The sequence below is a fragment of the Elephas maximus genome, chromosome 13 (assembly GCF_024166365.1).
Source record: "Elephas maximus indicus isolate mEleMax1 chromosome 13, mEleMax1 primary haplotype, whole genome shotgun sequence".
In the NCBI taxonomy this organism is placed as follows: domain Eukaryota; kingdom Metazoa; phylum Chordata; class Mammalia; order Proboscidea; family Elephantidae; genus Elephas; species Elephas maximus.
The window spans coordinates 93,158,859-93,183,407 of NC_064831.1; the positions used below are offsets into that span (position 1 = coordinate 93,158,859).

Genomic DNA, 24,549 nt, shown 5'->3' on the forward strand with positions numbered 1-24,549 from the left:
AGCTCCCTGATAAGGAATTCAAAATACTTATGTATAGGGTCCTCAAAGGAATCAAGGACAACACAGATAAAATCATGGAAAACAGATGAAACTATGGAAACAACATACAAAAACAAGGAAAACACAGACAAAATATTAGAAGAATTCAGGAAAACAATACAAGAACAAAACGGCAAAATAAACAGACAATTGAAAAGCATACAAAAACAGCAAGTAGAAGTCCAGAAGCTTAACAATAAAATTCCAGAAATAGACAACTCAATAGAAAGTCATGGGAATAGATTTGAAACATTGGAAGACAGGATCAGCAGGATAGAAGACAAATCCCTCGACAATAATCTGTTCAAGGAACACCAACAAAAAAAAAGAAAGAAGAAAAATGAAGAAAGACTAACAGTTATGTGGGACACTATCAAGAGGAATAACTTGAGCATGATTGGAATCCCAGAAGGGAAGGAAACAACAAAAAGCATTTGTTGAGAGAATTGAAGATTTGCTGACAGAAAACTTCCCTAATATCATGAAAGATGAGGAGATAACCATCCCAGAAGCACAACAAACCCCATACAGGATAGATTCCAAAAGAACACCAAGACATATCATAACCAAACTTTCCAAAACCAAAGACAGAATCCTAAAAGCAGCTCAGGAAAAATGAAAAGTCACCTACAAACGGGCATCAGTAAGACTAAACTCTGATTACTTGGCACAAACCAGGCAGAGAAGAAGGCAATGAGATGACATACAGAAAATCTTGACAGAAAAAAAAAAAAAATCACCAAACAAGAATTTTATATCCAGCAAAATTGTCCCTGAAATGTGATGGTAAATTAGGACATTTCCAGATAAACAGAAATCAAGGGAACTTGTAAAAACCAGACCAACTTTTTAAGAATTGTTACAAGGAGTCCTTCAGACAGAAAACTAACAACACCAGACAACAGCTTGAGATTAAAATACATGACAATATCAACCAGGTATCAAAACAGATAAAGAACTCTCAAAAATAAAGCTAGGGAACCAGAGATGTTGATCTTAATTGACAACAACTTCAAAACATAAGGGGTGCACAAAGGGTATAGGTTTAGAACTTCCAAAGGAAGAGGAAGTCAAGGCAACATCAAGAAATAAATGACTGCTTTAAACTTAGGAAGATAAAGGTAAATTTCACAGCAACCACTAAGAAAGTTAACAAACCTACCCATCAAAATAAAAGAAGAAAATCATAAAGACTCAGTATACACAAAACCAACAACAATGAAGGAAATGAAAAGAAAACCACAATCAAAAAGTACTTAGCACAGAACATTAAGTGGAATGAAGAAACAGTCAACACCATAAAAAACAAACAAAAAAACAAAATGACAGTAATAAATTCATACCTATCGATAATCATATGGAATGTCAATGGCCTAAACGCAACAGTAAAGAGATGGAGAGTGAGAGAATGGATTAAAAAAATATGACCCATTGTTATGCCGTCTGTAAGTGACACACCTTAGACACAAAGATGTAAGTAAACTAAAACTTAAAGGATGGAGAAGGATATATCAAGTAAACAATAACCAAAAAAGAGGAGGTGTGACAATATTAATCTCTGATAAAATACACTATAAGGCAAAATCTATCATAAAAGACAAGGAAGGACATTATATGATTAAAAGGGTCAATTCACCAAGAGGACATAAACATATTAGATATATACACACCCAACGACAGAGCTCCAAAATACATAAAACAAACTCTAACGGCACTGAAAAGAGAAACAGACACTTCCACAATACTAGAATACTTTAACACATCACTCTTGGGGAAGGACAGACCAACTAGAAAGAAGCTCAAAAAAGACAGAGAAGAGCTAACTACCAAAATCAACCAACCTGACCTTATAGACACATACAGAACACTTCACTCAACAGCGGCAAAATACACATTCTTCTCTAATACTCATGGGTCATTCTTCAGAAGAGACCACATTTTAGGCCACAAAGAAAGCCTCAACAAATTCAAAAACATCAAAATAATAGAAAGCATCTCCTCTGATTACAACACTAGAAAAATAGAAATCAATAACAGGAAGAGCAAGTAAAAAAATCTAATAGATGAAAACTGAATAACGTCCTTCTTAAAAACTACTGAATAATAGAAGAAATCAAAGATGAAATTAACAAATACCTAGAATTAAATGAGAATGAAAACACAACATACCAAAATCTTTGGAGGCACAGCAAAAACAGTGCTCAGAGGTCAATTTATAGCAACAAATGCACACATCAAAAAAGAAGGGCAAAAATCATAATGTTAACCTACAACTTGAACAATTAGAAAGAGAGCAGCAAAAGAAGCCCATAGTCACCAGAAGAAATGAAATAATAAAAATTCGAGAAGAAATAAATGAAACAGAAAAGAAAAACAATAGAATCAACTGAAATAAAAAGGGTACTATGAACATTAGGAAAACTGTACTCCGAGAAATTTGAAAACCTAGAGGAAATGGACAAATTTCTGGAAACACACTACCCACCTAAAATAACACAAACTGAGGTCAAAAATTTTAACAGACTCATAACGAAAGAAGAAACTGAAGTGGTCATAAAAAAACTCTCCCCCTAAAACAAAAAAAGCCCCAGCCCGGATGGCTTCCTGGATAGTTCTACCAAACATCCAGAGAAGAGTTGACACCAGTTATACTCAAACTACTCCAAATACTAGAAAAGGAAGGAATACTTCCAAATTCATTTTAGGAAGCCATATAACCCTGATACCAAAACCAGGCAAACACCTCACTATGAAAGAATTGCCAATAGAATTCAACAGCGTATCAAAAAATATTATATCACGACCAAGTGGGATTCATACTAGGCATGCTAATGATGGTTCAACATGAGAAAATCAACCAACGTAATCCACCACACAAGTAAAACATCTCAATCAACACAGAAAAAGCATCTGATAAAATCCAACACCGATTCCTGATGATAACCTCTCATCAAAACAGGAATAGAAGGCAATTCCTCCATATAATGAAGGGAATTTAAATAAAACGAACAGCCAATAGAGAGAGTCTGAAAACATTTCCCTTGATAATGGCAACCAGACAAGGATGCCCTTTGTCACCACTCTCATTCAACACTGTGCTAGAGGTCCTACTGAGAGCGATAAGGCGAGAAAAGGAAATAAAGAACATTCAAATTGGCAAGGAAGAAGTAAAACTATCCTTATTCACAGATGGCATTATCCTATGCGTAGAAAATCCCAAACACTCCACAAGAAAGCTACTGGAACTAATAGAAGGATTCAGCAAAATGGCAGGATACAAGGTCCACATAGAAAAATCAGTTGGATTCTTCTACATCAACAAAGAGAACTTTGAAAAGGAAATCAGGAAGACAATACCATTTACAATAGCTACCCAGAAGATAAAATACTTAGGAATAAATCTACCCAGGGGTGTAAAAGACTTATACAAAAAAAACTACAAAACACTACTGCAAGAAACCAAAAGAGACCTACATAAATGAAAAAAAAACATACCATGTGCTTCGATGACATTGTTGTTGCTAGGTGCCATCGAGTTGGTTCTGACTCATAGCGACCCTGTGTACAACAGAATGAAACACTGCCCAGTCCTGCACCATCCTCACAATCGTTGTTATGCTTCAGCCCATTGTTGCAGCCACAGTTGTCAGTCCATTGCTGAGGGTCTTCCTATATTTCACTGGTCCTCCACTTTACCAAGCATGATGTCCTTCTCCTTCCTGAAAACATGTCCGAAGTTTATGAGATGTAATCTCGCCATTCTTGCTTCTAAGGAGCACGCTGATTGTACTTCTTCCGAGACAAATTTGTTTCTCTTTTGACGTTGCAAGGCATATTTGATATTCATCTCCGAAACCACAATTCAAAGGTGTCAATTCTTCTTCAGTCCTCCTTATTCATCGTACAGCTTTCAAGTGCATATGAGGCAATCGAAAACACCATGGCTTGGGTCAGGTGCACCTTAATCCTCAGGGTGACATCTTCACTTTTCAATACTTTAAAGAGGTCTTTTGCAGCAGATTTGCCCAATGCAATGCGTCTTTTGATTTCCTGACTGCTGCTTCCATGGGTGCTGATTGTGAATCCAAGTAAAATGAAATCCTTGACAACTTCAATCTTTTCTCCATTTATCATGATGTTGCTCATTGGTCCAGTTGTGACGATTTTTGTTTTCTTTATGTTGAGGTGTAATCCATACCGAAGGCTGTGGTCTTTGATCTTCATCAGTAAGTGCTCGAAGTCCTCTTCACTTTCAGCAAACAAGGCTGTGTCATCTGCATAAGGCAGGTTGTTAATGAGTCTTCTTCCAATCCTGATGCCTCATTCTTCTTCATGTAGTCCAGTTTCTGGGATTATCTGCTCAGCATACAGATTGAGTAAGTATGGTGAAAGGGTACAACCCTGACACATATCTTTCCTGACTTTAAATCACGAAGTATCCCCTTGTTCTTGATCTATGTACAGGTTCCTCATAAGCAAAATAAAGTGTTTTGGATTTCCCATTCTTTGCATGTTATCCATAATTTATTGTGATCCACACAGTTGAATGCCTTTGCATAGTCCATAAAACACAGGTAAACATCCTTCTGGTATTCTCTGCTTTCAGCCAGGATCTATCTGACATCAGCAACGATATTACTTATTCCACGTCCTCTTCTGAATCCGGCTTGAATTTCTGGCAGTTCCCTGTTGATATACTGCTGCAGCCACTTTTGAATGATCTTCAGCAAAATTTTACTTGTGTGTGATATTAATGCTATTGTTGGATAATTTCCACATTCGGTTGGATCACCTTTGTTGGAACAGGAATGAATATGGATCTTTTCCAGTCAGCTGGCCAGGAAGCTGTCCTCCAAATTTCCCAGCACAGACGAGTGAACACTTCCAGTGCTGCATCTATTTGTTGAAATATCTCAACTGCTATTCTGACAATTCCTGGAGTCTTGTTTTTTTTTTTTTTTTTTTTTTTTGCCAATGCCTTTCGTGCAGCTCGGACTTCTTCCTACAGTACCATCAGTTCCTGATCATATGCTACCTTCTGAAATGTCTGAACATCGACCATTTCTTTTTGGTCCAGTGACTCTCTATTCCTTCCTTCTTCTTTGGATGCTTCCTGCGTAGTTTAATATTTTCCATGTAGAGTCCTTCAATATTGCAACTCGAGGCTTGAAGTTTTTCTTCAGTTCTTTCAGCTTGAGAAATGCCAAGCTTGTTCTCCTCTTTTAGTTTTCTACCTCCAGGTCTTTGCACATGTCATTATGATACTTTATCTTCTCGAGCCGCCCTTTGAAATCTTCTGTTTGCATTAGCTACTCAACATTCAAGAGCAAGTTTCAGAGTCTCTTCTAACACCCATTTTGGTCTTTTCTTTCCTTCTTGTCTTATTAGTGACCTCTTGCTTTCTTTGTGTATGATGTCCTTGATGTCGCTGCACAACTGGTCTGGTCTTCGGTCATTAGTGTTCAGTGCATCAGATCTATTCTTGAGGAGGTCTCTAAATTCAGGAGGGATATACCCACGGTTGTACTTTCGCTCTCTTGGATTTGTTCTAATTTTCTTCAGTTTCAACTTGAACTTGCATATGATTAATTGATGGTTTGTTCCACAGTTGGCCCCTGCCCTTGTTCTGACTGATGATATTGAGCTTTTCCATCATCTCTTCCCACAGATGTAGCTGATTTGATTTCTGTGTATTCCATCTGGTGAGGTCCACATGTATAGTCGCCGTTTACGTTGTTGAAAAAAGGTATTTTCAATGAAGAAGTCATTGGTCTTGCAAAATTCTATCATGTGATTTCCAGCATCATTTCTATCAACGAGGCAATATTTTCCAACTACTGATCCTTCTTTATCTCCAACTTTCGAATTCTAATCACCACTAATTATCGATGAATCCTGATTTTATGCTTGGTCAATGTCAGACTGCAGAATTGGTAAAAAGCTTCAATTTCTTCTTTTGGCCTTAGTGGTTTCTGTGTAAATTTGAATAATGGTCATATTAACTGGTCTTCCTTGTACGCATGTGGATATTATCCTATCGCTGACAGTGTTGTTTTTCAGGATAGAGCTTGAGATGTTCTTTTTGTTGATGAATGCCACGTCATTTCTCCTTGTCATTCCTGTCATAGTAGACCATATGATTGTCCAATTCAAGATGGCCAATAACAGTCCATTTCAGCTCACTAATGCCTACGATATTGACGTTTATCTGTTCCATTTCATTTTTCTTTTTGTATGTGTGCATTTACTGATATAAATTGACCTCTGAGCACTGCTTTTGCTGTGTCCCAGAGGTTTTGATAGGAAGTGTTTTCATTCTCGTCGCATTCTATGAATTTCTTTATTCCCGCCTTAATGTCTTCTATAACCCAGTCTTTTTTCAGCAGGGTATTGTTCAGTTTCCAAGTATTTGATTTATTTTCCCTCATTTTTCTGTTATTGATTTCCACTTTTACGGCCTTGTGGTCTGAGAAGATGCTTTTTAATATTTCGATGTTTTGGATTCTGCAAAGGTTTGTTTTATGACCTAATATGTGGTCTGTTCTAGAGAATGTTCCATGTGCGCTAGAAAAAAAAGTATACTTTGCAGCACTTGGGTGGAGTGTTCTGTACAAGTCTATGAGGTCAAGTTGGTTGACTGTAGCAATTACGTCTTCCGTGTCTGTACTGAGCTTCTTACTGGAAGTCCTGTCCTTCTCCAAAAGTGGTGTGTTGAAGTCTCCTACTATAATTGTGGAGGTGTCTATCTCACTTTTCAGTTCTGTTAAAGTTTGTTTTATGTATGTTGCAGCCCTGTCATTGGGTGCATAAATATGTAATATGGTTATATCTTCCTGATCAATTGTGCTTTAATCATTATGTAGTGTCGTTCTTTATCCTTTGTGGTGGATTTAACTTTAAAGTCTATTTTGTCAGAAATTAATACTGCTACTCCTGCTCTTTTTTGCTTGTTGTTTGCTTGATATATTTTTTTCCATCCTTTGAGTTTTAGTTTGTTTGTGTCTCTAAGTCTAAGGTGTGTCTCTTGTAGGCAGCATATAGACGGATCGTGTTTCTTTATCCAGTCTGAGACTCTCTGTCTCTTTGTTGGTGCATTTAGTCCATTTACATTCAGCGTAATTATAGATAAGTACGTGTTTAGTGCTGTCATTTTGATGCCTTTTTATGTGTGTTGTTGACAATTTCATTTTTCCACTTACTTTTTTGTGCTGAGATGTTTTTCTTTGTAAATTGTGCGTTCCTCATTTTCATAGTATTTGACTCTATATTTGCTGAGTTGTCATGTTTTTCTTGGTTTTTATTTTGAGTTACGGAGTTGTTATATTTCTTTGTGGTTACCTTAATATTTACCCCTATTTTTCTAAGTAAAAACCTAACTCGTATCGTCCTATAGCACCTTGTTTCCCTCTCCATATGGCAGTTCTATGCCACCTGTATTTAGTCCCTCTTTTTGATTATTGTGATCTTTTACACGTTGACTTCAATGATTCCCTGTTTTGAGCGTTTTTTTCTTTTTAAAATTAATCTTAATTTGTTTTTGTGATTTCCCTATTTGAATTGATATCAGGATGTTCTGTTCTATGACTTTGTGTTGTGCTGGTATCTGATATTATTGGTTTTCTGACCAATTGCCTTTAGTATTTCTTGTAGCTTTGGTTTGGTTTTTGCAAATTCTCTAAGCTTGTATTTATCTGTAAGTGTTTTAATTTTGCCTTCATATTTTAGAGAGTTTTGCTGGATATATGATCCTTGGCTGGCAGTTTTTCTCCTTCAGTGCTCTATATATCTCATCCCATTGCCTTCTTGACTGCATGGTTTCTGCTGAGTAGTCTGAACTTATTCTTATTGATTCTCCTTTGTAGGAGACCTTTCTTTTATCCCCGGCTGCTTTTAAAATTTTCTCTTTATCTTTGGTTTTGGCAAGTTTGATGATAATATGTCTTGGTGATTTTCTTTTTGGATCAATCTTAAATGGGGTTCGATGAGCATCTTGGATAGATATCCCTTCATCTTTCATGATGTCAGGGAAGTTTTCTGCCAACAGATCTTCAACTATTCTCTCTGTATTTTCTGTTATCCCTTCCTGTTCTGGGACTCCAATCATACGCAAGTTATTCTTCTTGATAGAGTCCCACATGATTCTTAGGGTTTCTTCATTTTTTAAAATTCTTTTATCTGATTTTTTTTCAGCTATATTGGCGTCAATTCCCTTGTCCTCCAGATCCCCCACCCTGCCTCCCAATCGCTCGAGTCTGCTCCTCTGACTTCCTATCGAGCTGTCTAATTCTGTAATTTTACTGTTAATCTTTTGGATTTCTGAATGCTGTCTCTCTATGGATTCTTGCAGCTTATTAATTTTTCCACTATGTTCTTGAATGATCTTTTTGAGTTCTTCAACTGCTTTATCAGTGTGTTCCTTGGCTTTTTCTGTAGATTGCCTTATTTCATTTCTGAGGTCATCCCTGATGTCTTGAAGCATTCTGTAAATTAGTTTTTTATATTCTGCATCTGGCAATTCCAGGATAGTATCTTCATTTGGGAAAGATTTTGATTCTTTAGTTTGGGGAGTTGTAGAAGCAATCATGGTGTGCTTCTTTATGTGGTTTGATATCGACTGGTATCTCTGAGCCATCTCTAAGATATTGTAGTGATTTATTCTATATTTGCTCACTGAGTCTTATCTTGTTTTGTTTTCTTTCAATATATGTAGATGGGCTACTAGATTGCACTGTCTTGATTATTGTAGCCCTTGACTCACTTATGTCCTATTACCAGCTGGTTTGGGCTCTTACCAGATATATAAGCCTAAGAGTCCATTTGCTATTCTTGAGTAGAATCTGATTTTGGGTCATCAAGTGTGTGGTGCAGACTGTCACCCATCCACCTAGAGAAGTAGCAGTGATAGTTGTGTGCACCAGACTCTAGTAGCAGCAGGGTTTCACACTCCAGGCGGGGGCAGGACGCTGACAGTCTTCCCCCAAGTGCCAGTGAGGTAGATGTGTCTCTATTCCTAAAGCACTTTGGTGGGTGGGCTCTGCAGCTGTACCTTAGGCCCCCAGTGCAAGAACCTCTACAGATTGGTAGGTGTCACCCTCCTTAGACCCCTAAGGCAGGAGGCCAGGTGGTCTGGGGGTAGCTTCAGCCCTCAGTTCCCTGTTGTGGGTCAGTGAGGGCTCTGTTGAACATGCAGAGATATCAGATCTGGGAAACTTGTCTTTCCAGTAATCCGCTAAAACAATTACAGTCAGATCCCTATCAGAATTGCCTTTGCATTATAATAGCCACCTTGTTCCCTGTAGGGATGAAAGCCCAAGACTGTGGATCACATATGTTTGGCTGGAGCTAGTTCTGTGTTTTTAGTCCAATTAGGGAAGGATTTTTGGTCCCTGGGTTTTTTGTAGCTGCTTCTCTCAGGCCAGGAGAATGGGTTAGGAAAAGACCAAAAAAAAAAAAAAGAAAGTAAAACCGCAGCACACTTCACTCTCTGGCTCAGGAAATTCCAATGTTAATGAAGCTGCCTGGGAAGGGGAGGGGAGGGTTCAGATAAATAGGAGAGAGTAGCACCCCAGAATATAGACAAAGTTACTTATCTTGCTTGGGATGACTGTTTTATCTGAGATTCCCGAGGGGCGTGTTGACTGTGTGCGCTGGCTGGGTAGAGATTGCCCCCGAGGGTCGGGCCTGCGTCCTGTGCTTGTGCTGTCTCAGAAGCCGTGGTCAGTTCCTCTGCTCCCACTCCAATGCCCAGCACCAAGGTTCCCCAGCTGGGACGCCGCACTCCAGGCTCCAAAACTAGTTGCTGCCTCCTGGTGACTTCTCCTCCTGTCAGCCGCATTGCTGCGCTGCCTGCGTGCACTGGCTGGGCTTCCTCCGAGGTCACTTCTGGGGGCTAGGGCTGCATCCCGTGTTTGCGCCGTCTCAGGATGCCGTGCTCAGCTCCCCTGCGCCCAGTCCAAAGCCTGGCGCCAAGGTTTCCTGACTGGGACGCTGGCTCCAGGCTCTGAAAACAGTCGCTGCTTCCCCATGGTTGTTTGTTCTCAGTCTCTGTCACTCAGGTCAACTCTTTAGATCTGTGTTTGATGGTCAGGGTTCGTAGATTGTCATGTACGTGATCGATTCACTTGTTTTTCCGAGTCTTTGTTGCAAGAGGGATCCGAGGTAGCTTCTACCTAGTCAGCCATCTTGGCCCCGCCCTCTGTTCCATTTCATTTTTGACGACTTCCAATTTTCCCAGATTTATACTCTTGGATGGGAAGCCCTAATACTGTGAAAATGACAATACTACCCAAAGCAATATATAGATATAATGCAATCCTGATCCAAATCCCAATAGCATTCTTCAATAAGATGGAAAAACTAATCACTAACTTTATATGAAAGGGAAAGAAGCCTTGAATAAGTAAAGCATTATTAAAGAAGAACAAAGTAGGTGGCCTTACATCACTTGATCTCAAACCTACAGTATTCAAAACAGCCTGGTACCGGTACAACAACAGACATGTAGACCAGTAGAATAGAACTGAGGACCCAGACATAAATCTATCCACTTATGGATAGCTGATCTTCGACAACGGACCATTAACTCGGGAAAAGACAGTTTCTTCAACAAATGGCAAAACTGGATAGCTATCTGTAGAAAAATGAAACATGATCCATACCTCACACCACACATAAAAACTAACTCAAAAATGGATCAAAGACCTAAATATAAAACCTAAAATCATAAAGATCATGGAGGAGAAAACGGGGACAATGCCAGGGGCCCTAATATATGGCATAAATAGAATGCCAAACATAACTAAAAATGCACACACACAGAAGATGAAGTAGATAAATGGTGCTTCCTAAAAATTAAACACTCACGGTCAACAAAAGACTTTTACAAAAGAGTAAAAAGAGAATCTACAGATTGGGAAAAAATTTTTGGTTATGACATAAATTCTATAAAATTTATAGAAAACTTCAGCACTTCAACAACAACAGGAAGACAATCCAATTAAAAAATGGGTAACAGATATAAACAGACACTTCACCAAAGAAGGCACTCAGGCTGCTGAAAAACATATGAAGAAATGCTCATGATATTAGCAATTAGAGAGATGCAAATCAAAACTAAAAAAACCAGAAAATAATAAATGTTGGCAAGGTTGTGGGGAGATTGGAACTCTTATACACTGCTGGTGCAAACGTAAAATGCTATGACCACTATGGAAAATGGTACGGTGCTTCCTCAAAAAGCTAGAAGCAGAAATACCTTAAAAAAAAAAAATTTTTTTTACGATCCAGCAATCCCACTCCTAGGTGTATACCCTAAAGACATAGGAGCCTTGACATGAATAGACATATGCATACCCATGTTCCCTGTAGTATTATTTACAATAGCAAAAAGACAGAAACAGCCCAAGTCCCTATCAACAGATGAATGGATTAACAAACTGGTATATCACACAATAGAATACTACGCAATGTAAAGAATAATGACGAATCCGTGAAACACCTCACGACATGAATGAATTTAGAGGAATTATATACAGTGGAACAGTCAATAACAAAAGGACAAATATTCCATGAGAGTGCAACTATAAAGTAACAATGAAAGATTTATACACAGAAAAACAAACAAACCATTATTTGATGGTTATCAGGGATTGGAGGGGGAGGTAAGGAACATTACCAAATAGATAGTAGACACGTGTTAATATTGGTGAAGGGAAAGGCAATACACAACATGGGAGAAGTCAGCACAACATGACCAAGGCAAGAGAGGACACTGAGAGGAACTCAAGGATAAAGAGCAACTACAGTAACTACTATAGCATCGACAATCCTTCAACAGCAGTATTAACAATTTACCAACGGATACATAGGTAGGTAGCTATGCCAAGTGATGTGGGAGGGTGTAAGGGAGCACAGCCAGTGGCAGATATAGGATTGGGGGTAAATATTTCTACATACATGATTGTAGGTACTCCTCGTATATTAACATAAGTCAATAGAGCGCACAAGGCAGTCAGGGAAACCTCTTAGACATAACCAAATACCTTGGCGGATGAAGTTTCTACGCTCGAAGCCAAATGACCATAGACTAGGGGGACATCTGTGTCAATTGGCACAACATAGCTCATAAAGACAATGTTCTGCCTCCTTCTTTGGTGAGTAGCTTCTGGGGTCTCAAAAGGTTGCAAGCAGCCATCTAAGGTACAACTACTGGTCTCTTCCCACCTGGAGCAAAGGAGAGTGAAAAAAAATCTAAGACTCAAGGGAGCAATTAGTTCTACGGAGTAATGGACCACATGAACCGGAGCCTACATGACCCCGAGACCATAAGAACTAGATGGTGCTCAGCTACCACTACTGACCACTCTGACTGGGATCACAACAGAGGGTCCTGGACAGTGTGGGAGAAAAATGTAGAAGAAAAAATCAAATTCACAAAAAAGACCAGATTTACCAGTCTGACAGAGCCTGGAGGAACCCCTAAGACTATGGCCTTAAGATACCCTTCTGACCTGGAACTGAAGCCATTCCCGGAGACCACCTTCCAGCCAAACGATAGACAAGCCCATAAAATAAACAACATCAGAGAAGATGTGTTCCTTAGAACAATCAGTTATACGAGATCAAAAGGGTAATATTTGCCCAAAAGCAAAAATGAGAAGGCAGGAAGGGGTAGAAAATCTGGATGAAAGGAGACGGGGAACCCAGGGCGGAAGTGCGGAGAGTGCTGACACCTTGTGGGACATGAAGCCAAGGCCATGAAACACTTTACGTGCTAACTATTGAGTGGGAATCTAATTTGGTCTGTGAACTTTCACCTAATGCACAATGAAAAAATTTTTCATGTTGAAATAATATATTGGGTTAAATAAAATACATTACTTAAAAAAAAAACGTGCCCATCCCGAGGCCGCAGGTACGCAGGGGGAACTCTGTGGGCAAACTCCCCAGATGCCTCTCTACTTGGATTCTTCTGAGAAGCCAAGTATCAGGAGTCATGTCTCCCAGGAAGCGTGCTTGAATTCAACCCCTGGCTGTCCTACCCAGCCACCCTGTTACTCCTAAGCACGTGTGTGTGTTGTTTCTCGTGTAGCTGCAACTCACTCTCTGGGGGGCACATGTGATCTGTCTTCTGATTGTATCTACATCTGCTTTTCCTCTTTCCTCGATGAATTCGAAGTTCCTTCAAGACCCACGGCCTTCCTGTGTAGCGTCCCATCACTCCTGACAGGAGGCTGTGCATACAAGGGGAGCTCAATTACTGCAGCAAATGGACCAGCTAAGAGCCTTGGTACACTGTGTTATATTGACACAGGGATATCTGAAAATGCCACTGTGAATCCTTTGTGGAGCAAATCCAGGATTAAAAAAAAAATTCATAAACAAACAGCAAAAGTTAGAAAGCAAGTAGGAAATGGCTGGGGGATGGGCTTTGCAGTTATGCTTCAGGCCAACTTCCGAAGGCACAGGAGGATTTGCTGTTTAATAGGGTCTTTTTCACCATTTGCCCATCTGAGGACAGTGCACAGGAATCTCACCATAACATACAGGGGTAGGGTTGGCTGACTGCAGAGAACAGGGGGCGAAGAAGAGTGACAGAGAGCACCCACTCCACTGTGGTCCCCATGACCCCTCAGTGCCTGGGCAGGTCCTGTCTCATCTGTGAGGTGAGCTCTGGCAGGGGAGTTGTAAGCCGTGTCAGCCCGAAGCAGTCCTGCTCTGCATGGCCCACTAAAACTCCCGAGTGGGACTAAAGCTCTGGAAAGTTGTTCGCAGTCATTGCTGTACTTCAGAATCGTCCTCTCTTTCTCCCTCCCTGGGCCTCTGCACGTAGCTTCTCCTCTGCTCCCTCCTCCCTGACCTGCCCTGGGATCTAATGAGGCTGCTTCCTCCTCCTTAAAGTCCTCTCCCTTTGCTGTTCACAGGGGGGCACCCTCTTGTCCTATGCTCTCTGCTGTGCTCTGTTGCCTGCCCCTTGCTACTTGGCCACCTGTCCCACCTGCACCGAGACTGCAGGGACATGCTCCCTATCTTTGCTCCACGATGCTCAGTAAAGACGGGGAGAATGGAACCTTGGAGTAATATTATAGTGAAGTTTCAGTGCACAAGGTAAAGCCAAGAGCAGATTTTCAAGAAAATAAAAATTAGTCCTTTATTAATAATTACTGAATCTTGCCACCATTTATAAATCACAGGGGGAAACGGAGCAGATTAGTCCATACATAATTCAGTGCTCAGCTTTAAAGGAGAAATTTAAAATTGAATCAACCGTAATTTATGCTTGATCTGTGTTGGTGTAATTCTCCATTCTGTTATTTTTTTCCAGAAGTGGTTACATGACTCAGCATCAATCTTCTGAGCTATCACCCATCATTTATCATGCAGCTGTAATATTCAGCTAAGGAAAATGTGCCAAACCAGAAATACTGCAGTCTCACAAATCTGGGCAGGATGGCTCAGAGGGAAGGGAGCAGCTTTCTATCTAACGTGCTAATAAAAACTGTGCTGGTCCAGTGGCTGGAGACACGGAAGCCCCCTGCTGGCTGCTGTGGCACTTTGTGGCCCCGGCAAGGTACACTGGGACCAGCCCAGGTGCTACCTATGCCACCTGGCAATGGTATGGCTGAAGACAGGGTTTGCAGAGGTGTCTTTACTGCCTGTGAGATTCCTAAGAGCTTTCTTGTGCAGCACTGGTGTCTACTGACTGAATGTCCTGAGTTGTCCTTGGTCTCTATCACAGTTCTCGGAGTCTTGCCCTGGATGGCTAACTGCAGCTCCTTTCCTGGCTCTGCAGAATAACCCAAGTGGCCTGGGCCCCTGTTAGTAATGTCCAAGGACAAAATGTGGGTAGGTGGGTGAGGGGGTAGGGAGACAGGGGCCTCTGAGGAAAAGAGGGTGCCTCAGGAGGAAGCTAATTGACCAGGGGGCAGGTCCTTCCTCTGGCTGGGCATACAGGGCCTCAATTTCCCAGACTGGGAAGGCTAAAGAACACTTCCTGGTCTGAAGCATAGTTACTCCTCTGTAAATATAAGGAGAGCCTTGGGTGGAAGGAGCTGTGTGAGTGCAAACTACCACCATTATTACAACTTCCAGGAACGAGAAGGCACACAATCTTCACCCCCACCTCTTGCTGGGAGCAGCCCCACATTTTAAGAGCTACAGTGGAAAAGCAAAAATCACTGAGGCTACCCAGCTCCCCCTGCTTCATATCCACTACCTGTGTAATCTTCCTCCTCCTCAGGGACCTCAGGCTGGGCCGGGAACATGGCAGCCTTGGACGGCTCCAGCTCCGGGTTGGAGAGCTCCAGCATCCGTGAACGGGACTGGTGGGAGCTGAAGGTGTTGTATGGGTGCTCAGCTGTGCCGTACAAGATCAGGCTCCATTCCTTCAGTTTCCCTGCAAAGCAAGAGAGTGTGGTGTGAACCCCTCGATGGACCATGGCTCAGGCCTCTGAGCTCTCCCTCCACTGCAGGATCTTCATCAGTCACTTCACTCCCTGGAACCTGCTGGGCACCTCTCGGCCTCCCTAAATCCCAATGCGGGGCTCCTGCTTACCTGTGGGCTGGCATCACTGCAGGCCTGGGTGGCTGGGTGGGAGACAGCCAGAGCCAGAAGTGACCCAGCTGTGCACCAGGCCAAACCCTGGTGGTGTTTCATGGTGTTCTGATTCTGATTCAGTGACACAATGTGGCCGAGGGAAGCACTGTTTTGTTTTAGCCAACACCCTCGCCAACCAGAGTGTCAGCCCCTACACCTGCAGCATCCCAGCTGCCCCAGGCCAGGCCCTGTGTCTTCCGAGCCTCTCCCAAGACACCCAGGATTAGCAGATATAGATGAGGTTCTTCAATTCATTAAACATTCCTGAGCTGGTCTTTCCCAGTGCACGGTCTTCCAAAGGGCCAGGCTCTTTTAGACACACCATGGCTCGTTCCTGTGATGCCTTCCCCATCACAGGCGGCACACTTGACGATGGCAAAATAAGAAGCATTTGATACAGTTGCAGGTGCAGAATACACAGCCACTGTTAGGAATCCCCATTGCTTCTCAACTCCTTAGGATCAAATGACAGCTTTATTTCAAAACCACAAAGGAATCTGGACATTCAACTACTGAGTGGTGAACTGTGATTAAGGTGGGAGTGGAATGACCATATGACAGAGACCACGGGCTCTCTAAGCAGTAATTTGGGTGGAAATGTATGTGTGGGTGTTTTTGGAGACACCGGGTAGGGTATTGCCACTCTATATGATGTCTCCAGAAACATCCACAGAAGGCCTGGTTACTAAAATTAGATTCTTATTTTCAGATCTAGTTTCGGTAGGACAGACAAAGAGGCTGCTCTGTGCCCAGGATCAGTGGGCACTGCAGTGGAGGGAGGGAGTGGAAGGAATTCACAAGGAACCAGGAACAGGGGCCTGCTTGGGAGGAGGGACTGGGAGGTCAGGGTCCAGGAATGGGAGAGGAACTGTATTTCTATTATATTCCTTTGGGGATCTTTTTTTTTAAAACCCTCAAGCATATATAACCTGTTCACATACATAAATTAAAAAAAAAATTTAAGTTAACCTAAAAAAACAAACAATGAACAGAGTACTTGTAGGTCAGAGAAATATCATTAAAAAGCAATGGTCCTCGGGGCTTTTTGTTTGTTTTTTGAGTAAGTAATATACATGGATGGCTCAAAATCCCAACGTATAAATGGAGCCCAGTGACATATCCCTCCTACTCTACCACTGGCTTTCCTCCCTATGGGTGCCTGTGGTTATTTAAATCTTGTGCTTCCTTCCAGAGGTACTATATATTTATCCAAGCAAGTATGAACATATATTCTGAGGCATCCCCTTTACTGACACAAATGGTGGCACCTTCTGCACCATGCCAAATTATGCTACAAAAGTATCATAATACTTAAACAATCGCCTATTGATGGACACTGAGGTTGCTTCCAAACTTTTGCAAATTACAAACAGTACTGTAACCTGGTCACATGAGCAGGGACTCAGTGGTGTGGAAAGAGCAAGGGATCTGAGTTTGAGTCCTGGCTCCACCACCTACTAGCTGTGTGATTCTTGGGCAAATTACTTAATATCTCTGTTCCTCAGTTTTCTCATATGTAAGATGTGGACAATAATAATACCTACCTTACAGAGTTGTTTGAGGGATTAAATATTTCATGGTTGTAAAGCACTTAGAGCAGCGTTTGACATATTGCTAGCTGCCATGAGCTCGGACTCATGGTGACCCTATGTATAACAGAATGAAAAGTCACCTGATCCTGTACCATCACAATTGTTGGAATGTTTGAGTCCATTCTGTTGTGGACCCATAGGGTTTTCACTGGTTAATTTTCAGAAGGAGATCACCAAGCCCTTCTTCCTCATCTGTCTTAGTCTGGCTCTGCTGAAGCCTATCCACCATGGGTGACTCTGCTGGTATTTGAAATACCAGTGGCATAGATTCCAACATCACAGTAACACTCAAGCCAACACAGTATGGCAACTGGCAGATGGGTGGTGGGGCTGAATTTTATGTGTGTAAGTGTAATTTTTCAAGATCTACCCTGAAGTACAACACTGACAGTGATAGGATAAAATCCATACACCTACAAGGAAGACCAGTTAATACTATTATTCATATTTACGTACCAACCACTAAGGGCAAAGACAAAGAAATCGAATATTTTTACCAACTTCTGAAGTTTGAAATTGATCAAACATGCAATTAAGATGCATTGATAATTACTGGTGACTAGAATGCAAAGTTGGAGACAAAGACAAAGGATCAGTAGTTGGAAAATATGGCCTTGGTGACTGAAACAACACCAGAGATCCCGTGATAGAATTTTGCAAGACCAATGACTTCTTCATTACAAACACCTTTTTTCAACAACATGAACAGTGACTATACACGTGGACCTCAACAGATGGAATACATAGGAATCAAATCAACTACATCTGTGGAAAGAGATATTGGAAAAGCTCAGCATCAGTCAGAACAAGGCCAGGGGCCGACTGTGGAACAGACCATCAATTGCTCATATGCAAGTTGAAGTTGAAGAAAATTAGAAAAAGTCCACGACAGCCAAAGTACGAGCTTGAATACATTCCACCTGAATTTAGAGACCATCTCAAGAATAGACTTGACAAATTGAACATTAATGACTGAAGACCAGATGAACTGTGGAATGACATCAAGGATATCATACATGAAGAAAGCAAGAGGTCATTAAAAAGACAAAGACAGAAAAGACCAAAATGGATGTCAGAAGAGACTCTGAATGTTGCTCTTGAACATCGAGTAGCTAAAGCAAATGTCAGAAATGAGGATGTACAAGAGCTGAACAGAAGATTCCAAAGGGCAGCTCGAGAAGACAAAGTATTATAATGAAATGTGCAAAGGCCTAGAGTTAGAAAACCAAAAGGGAAGAACACGCTCGGCATTTCTCAGGCTGAAAGAAACAAAGAAAAAAAATCAAGCCTCGAGTTGCGATGTTGCAGGATTCGACAGGCAAAATATTAAATGATTCAGGAAGCATCAAAAGAAGATGGAAGGAATACACAGAGTCACTGTACCAAAAAGAAATGGTCGACGTTCAACCATCTCAGAGGTAGCATATGGTACTGACGGAAGAGGTCCAAGCTGCACTGAAGGCACTGGCGGAAAACAAGGCTCTGGAATTGATGGAATACCAACTGAGATGTTTCAAAAAAACAGATGCAGTGCTGGGGGCGTTCACTCTTCTATGCCAAAGAATTTGGAGGTAGTCGTTCGAACAGAACAAGGTATATTGCATGGTTTAAAGTCAGGAAAGGTGCGAGTCAGGGTTGTTTTTTTCACCATATTTATTCAAACTGTATGCTGAGCAAATAATCTGAAAAGCTGGACTTTATGAAGAAGAATGGGGCATCAGGATTGGAGAAGAGTCATTAATGGCCTGTAATATGCAGATGACACAACCTTGTTTGCTGAAAGTGAAGAGGACTTGAAGCACTTAGTGATGAAGATCAAAGACCACAGCCTTCAGTATGGATTACACCTTAACATAAAGAAAACAAAAACCCTCACAACTGGACCAATAAGCAACATCATGATAAACGGAGAAAAGATTGAAGTTGTCAAAGATTTCCTCTTACTTGGATCCACAATCAACGCCCACAGAAGCAGCAGTCAAGAAATCAAACAACGCGTTGCATTGGGCAAATGTGCTGCAAAATGATCTCTTCAAAGTGTTGAAAAGCAAAGTTGCCACTTTAAGGACTAAGGTGCGCCTGACCAAGCCATGGTGTTTTTAATCGCCTCATGTGCATGGGAAAGCTGGACAATGAATAAAGAAGACTGAAAAAGAACTGATATCTTTGAATTACGGTGTTGGCGAAAAATATTGAATATATCATGGTCTGCAGAAGAGTGAACAAATCTGACTTGGAAGAAGCACGGCCAGAACGCTCCTTAGAAGCCAGGATGCATGTTATCACTAGTACTAGCACTAGTCGCTGCAAGTACTAGTGGTTCGAGAAAATCCTTTTGCTCATGCCTGGTTTACATTTTTGTTCCTTTTCTCTATCTGCATTTCATGCAACGGATAATCACGAGAGTCTGCTGTGGGCCAGGCACTGTGCTAAGGGCTACAGAGCTGAGGGTCAGGAGGTGAGAAGGAACACCCAGAGACAGGTGAGGGTGATCGAAGGAACCCCTTCCTATGTGAGCTCCAAGAAAGATTTCTTCTGTCCTAACAGGTGCCATTTGGAAAACTTGACCTGTGGTTAAGGGCTAGACACTAGCAACGTTGGGTCCATTTCCTCTTCTTCTTTTGGTAGCTAAAGGTGTGCATGCTCTTTTTACCTCCTCTACCAAGGGAATCGCTTAGTTTTTTGCCTGCATAAAAACATGAAAATAAATATTCCATTGTATGGTATAAATTTGAAGTATGATTCTTTTTTAAGCTATTTTTTCTAATTATAAAAAGAAGAAAAATTAACAAGCATGTTGTATTATTGTAACTTTAAATTAATAAACAAAGACAAGCAGAAAGAAAGATTTATCTCTTGAACACAACTGCGGCTCTATTAACATATTTTGACCTTATACCAATATAAAAAATTTAAAAGAACAAGTGCAGAAAAAGCACTCAAAAATATCTAACCCATTCCTGATTGAAAACATACTCTTAAATCACAGAAGTTATTGCAATATTCTCTAGAACATTACAATATTGTTGTTGTTGGCTGCTGTCAAGTTGATCCTGACTCATGGCAACCCCAAGTGTGCAGAATAGAACTGGTCCATAGGGTTTTCAAGGCTGTGACCTTCTGGAAACAGATTACTTCTGAAGCACCTCTGGGTGGGTTTGAAGCGCCAACCTTTTGGTTAGTAGTGGAGTGCTTAAGGATTTGTGCCACCCAGGGACTCCAAACATTACAATAATACCTTATGATGAAATGCAAATGACCTGATCCACTATCCAAAGAGGTAATGGGAAAATGTCTCATCGATAAATAAATATTGATATTTAAAATGAAGAAGAAAAATTATTAAATACTGAAACATAGAAAGAAAAAATGAATATCAGCTATAATTCCTTTGGTATATTTTCTACCAGGCTTTCTTCTACGCCGGTGTGTTTTCTGTGTAGCTGAAATCACGCAGTATACTGTTTTCTCCCCATTTAACATATATCATGTCAATTACTTTCAGAAATTGTCTTATTTATTTACTTGCTTATTGTTTCTCTTTTTCATCAGATTAGGAATGTTCTGTGGCTTTCTTATTTTCTTATTTGGTTCATTTAGCTTCAGTGTGTAGCAAGTTTCTTGCATGCAGCAGATGCTCGATAAATGTTTGCTGAATTAATGAATTACTAACTTTAGGTACTATTTTTTACACCAGCAAAATATTCCATTGCGTGTATGTAACCATTGATTTAACCAATCTTTTAAGATAGGTTATGATAGGACATTTGTTCGTTTCCTTTTTTTAAAAAAATTTGCTTTCTTATATAAGTTTCTCAGAAATACCATTTTCTACAATCTGGATTACTTTCACCAGACAGATTCTCCAAAGTGGAAGCAGTGGCCCAGAGAAGAAGACACTGTTAAGGCTCTTGAAGAAAGGCCTGATGATATACCTCCAAAAATTAGACAATGATCACAAGAAAATATTGCATGATATAGTGATGGAGGATGAGCCCCCCAGGTTGGAAGTCACTCAAAATACAACTGGGAAAGAGCTGCCTTCTCAAAGTAGAATTGATCTTAATGACAAAGATGGAATAAAGCCTTCAGGACTTCATTTGCTGAAGTGGCATGACTCAAAAGGAGAAGTAACAGCAGCAAACATCCATTAATAATTGGAACATGGAATGTACGAAGTCAACGATGGACTCCAACATACCAACAATCATGAGATCACAGGGCAACGTTTGTTCTGTTATACATAAAGTCACTATGAGTTAGAGTTGACTTGATGGCAACCAACAACAACAAGACTCTTAACACAAAAAATGCCGATGATTCTCAGCACAGTGCTTGGTGTCTCATGAGGCATGATTAAAAACGAACTGGGCAGATGACTACCAGCCATGTGGGAGAATCTGTTCTCTTGTAAGAATCACACCCTGTATACAGTCTCTTTCCCAACCCCCAGCCCCAGCTTACCTGAGTCAGCAGGATCACATACTTGTGACTTAGTGTAACAGATTAAAGCAGAAACACACAGGAGCAAGTCCTTCTAGCCTTTTCTGTATTGGGGTTCATGTGCCAGTGACTGGAGATACAGAATGGACCCCTGGTCTTCAGGGGATGACTCCTCTTGCCATCACCCAGAGCATTGACCCCCCCTACACCCAAGACAAGGCTCCCTCCATACTCAGCTACACCCCAGAGCTGCCCTCTTTTTGGGGAGATGAGACACATAGATAAACCAAGCAATCAGAAGAAAGCAGAGCAATCCTAGTGAAGTGAGTAGTGTCTGGGGTCTTAAAAGCTTGCACACTGCCATCTGAGATACGATTATCGGTCTCTACTAGTCAGAAGCAAACAAGTAAGTAGGTAACCAAATCTCAGAGAAGAAACAAGTCTATGAGGCTGACAGCCTACGTGAGCCACGGCCTCATTTACAGGGAGACCAGAAGAACTAGATGGTGCCCGGCTACCACCAATGACCTTTCTGACTGGGGTTACAATAGATGGTTCTGGATAGAATGGGAGAAAAATGTAGAACAAAACTCAAATTCTTAAAAGAGGCCAGACTAACTGGACCCGTTGAGACCAGAGAACTCCCTCAGACCATCGCCCTGAGATACTCTTTAAACCCTGAACCGAAACTATCCCTTGAGGTCACTTTTAGTGAAATACAGGGTGGCACTCAAAATAAAGGATATTACCAGTAAGAACGTTGCTCTACTAAAAAACCTTCTGCACGAGACCAAAAGGTCAGCATTTACTCTAAAGCAAAGATGAGAAGATGAGGGGGCAGGGAAACTAGGGTCCTGGAGACGAACAACCAGACCACAGTTAAAGAGAACGCTGTCGACACATCGGGAAGATATGTAACTACTGTCACTGAAAGATCTGTGCGGACATTGTCGAATGAGAACCTGACTTGCTGTGTAAACTTTAACCAAAAACACAATAAAACATTAAAAAAGAAGCCAGAACAGATCCGGGTCACACCTGGCCAGAGACCGAGTCCACCCACAACGGAACAGCCATCCAGAGTCAGCAGGACTTTAGAAAGTTGTCCCCGCTTCCGACAAAGCGTTTAACAGGAATGTGTCATTTACTATGCAAGATAGTGGGCAAGTCTGTTCAAGTTTTCAGTTAAAAAACAAAAACAACACAAAACTAGTGCCATCAATTCCTTAATTTCTGGAAGGGGTCTTAAAAGATGCCTTTGCTTCTTCATCAGATTCTTGAGGCTGTAGAAGGAAGAACCACAGATGTACCCGTGTAAGCACTTCACGCCCACCGTGACAGGCAGAGCCCAGGCAGTTGGAACGTTTCCTCCATGAATTAGAATCATCAGGAACAAACAAGACTATTCCTATCATTCAAAGAAAGATCAGGATTAAGGAAAGACCAAGGCTGAATCTGTCAACGGGAAGCTCCCGGCAGTAATGAAGCTCTCCTCTCCCTGGCATTTTGTATCAGGCATTAAATGTCCCTGAGAAGGGATTTTAAAATTGGAGACAAAGCAGGTAGGGGTGAGGGAAAGGGTTTGTTAGATTAGTGCTCTGAGCTAATACTCTTGGATTCCTGAGTTTTCGTGGCCACAAGAGAAGTTATTAAATGATAAAGAATTTATTAATTCTCCCTGCACCCCCTTCCCCATATTTAAAACACGCAGGAAGAAATTCTTTAGTTGAAACACAGTAAAGAAAGAGAGGCCTACACAATCAAGTTGGTTTGTTTCTCTCTAACACTCTGGTGGAACGTTCTTCGTTCTGAGGACCAGTGAGGCAGTCACCTGAGGGCCACGTTCAGGTTACAAAGTTGAACACAGAGGTTTGGGTGGAAGGAATAAAAAAAGGCTCACCTTAATTATTTATAAAAATATACACAGAACACTTTAAGGGGGCTGAAATTTGATGGTATGTGAATTGTATCTCAACAAAGCTGTACACACACATGCACACATACCCATCCACACCCACCCACCCACACATGAAATACCAAGCTTTATTCAATACATTTAACACATATTTAATAAATGCACTTTATCCACATTACCACAAGCGAGAAGAATAAAGATAAAGGGAATTTAGGAAACAACCTGGCAAGTAGGCTAAGGAAGAGTGAGTGTAAATGTGTGTGGTCTCCTCCCTGTCACACATACGTACACACATGTACATGTGCACATACACGTGTCCTCAGAGCCAGGTGTTAGAAATGAGAGCTACAACGGTCTGTCCTTCTAGCTACAAGAACCTCTAAAGATGGTATCATAAGTGTCAGAAACGGGGTCTGAGACTCCCAAGCTCCAATTTTTATTTGGGTGAAGTGTGGAAACAAATACACATTTGGTAAAGGACAATCACTTGTACTACACAACAATGCACAAAATGGCAGTCTTCTTAATGGAGTCCATAAGGTTAGATGAACCAAAACCAAACCATTGATTCTGACTCATAGCGACCCTAAAGGACAGAGGAGAACTGCCTCATAAGGTTTCCAAGGAGCAGCTGGTGGATTCAAACTACTGACCTCTTGGTTAGCAGCCGAGCTCTTAACTACTGCGCCACCAGGGCTCCAAGGCAAGACAGGGGACCCTGAAATACTATCTTTAAAATTTTTATTTTTAGGTTTTTCAAAGTAATAAATTAATAGTTTGAAAAGTCAAATACTACTACAAAGTTTATAACAAAAACAGCAGTTCTTTCATTCAGTGGTCCCCTGCCCCCAGATGCAGCCTCATTTAACACTTTGAGAGACTCTCCTGGCAGTGCCACCATGTTCCTAGGTAACCTGTGGGCATGCCACGTCTAGTTTCTCTGCTGTAGACATCAGCCAACAACT

The 24,549-nt window shown here is 41.1% G+C and overlaps 1 protein-coding gene across 2 annotated transcripts in view; it reads right to left on the minus strand.

Annotated features, from left to right (window-relative positions):
- Nucleotides 1-24,549, minus strand: part of PCSK6 (proprotein convertase subtilisin/kexin type 6) — a 269,265-nt gene that overhangs the window by 30,914 nt on the left and 213,802 nt on the right. For both annotated transcript variants that reach the window (XM_049906076.1, XM_049906075.1), the window contains exon 14: nt 15,254-15,433. In XM_049906076.1, the coding sequence (XP_049762033.1) occupies nt 15,254-15,433 (180 nt within the window). The remainder of the gene's footprint in view (nt 1-15,253; nt 15,434-24,549) is intronic.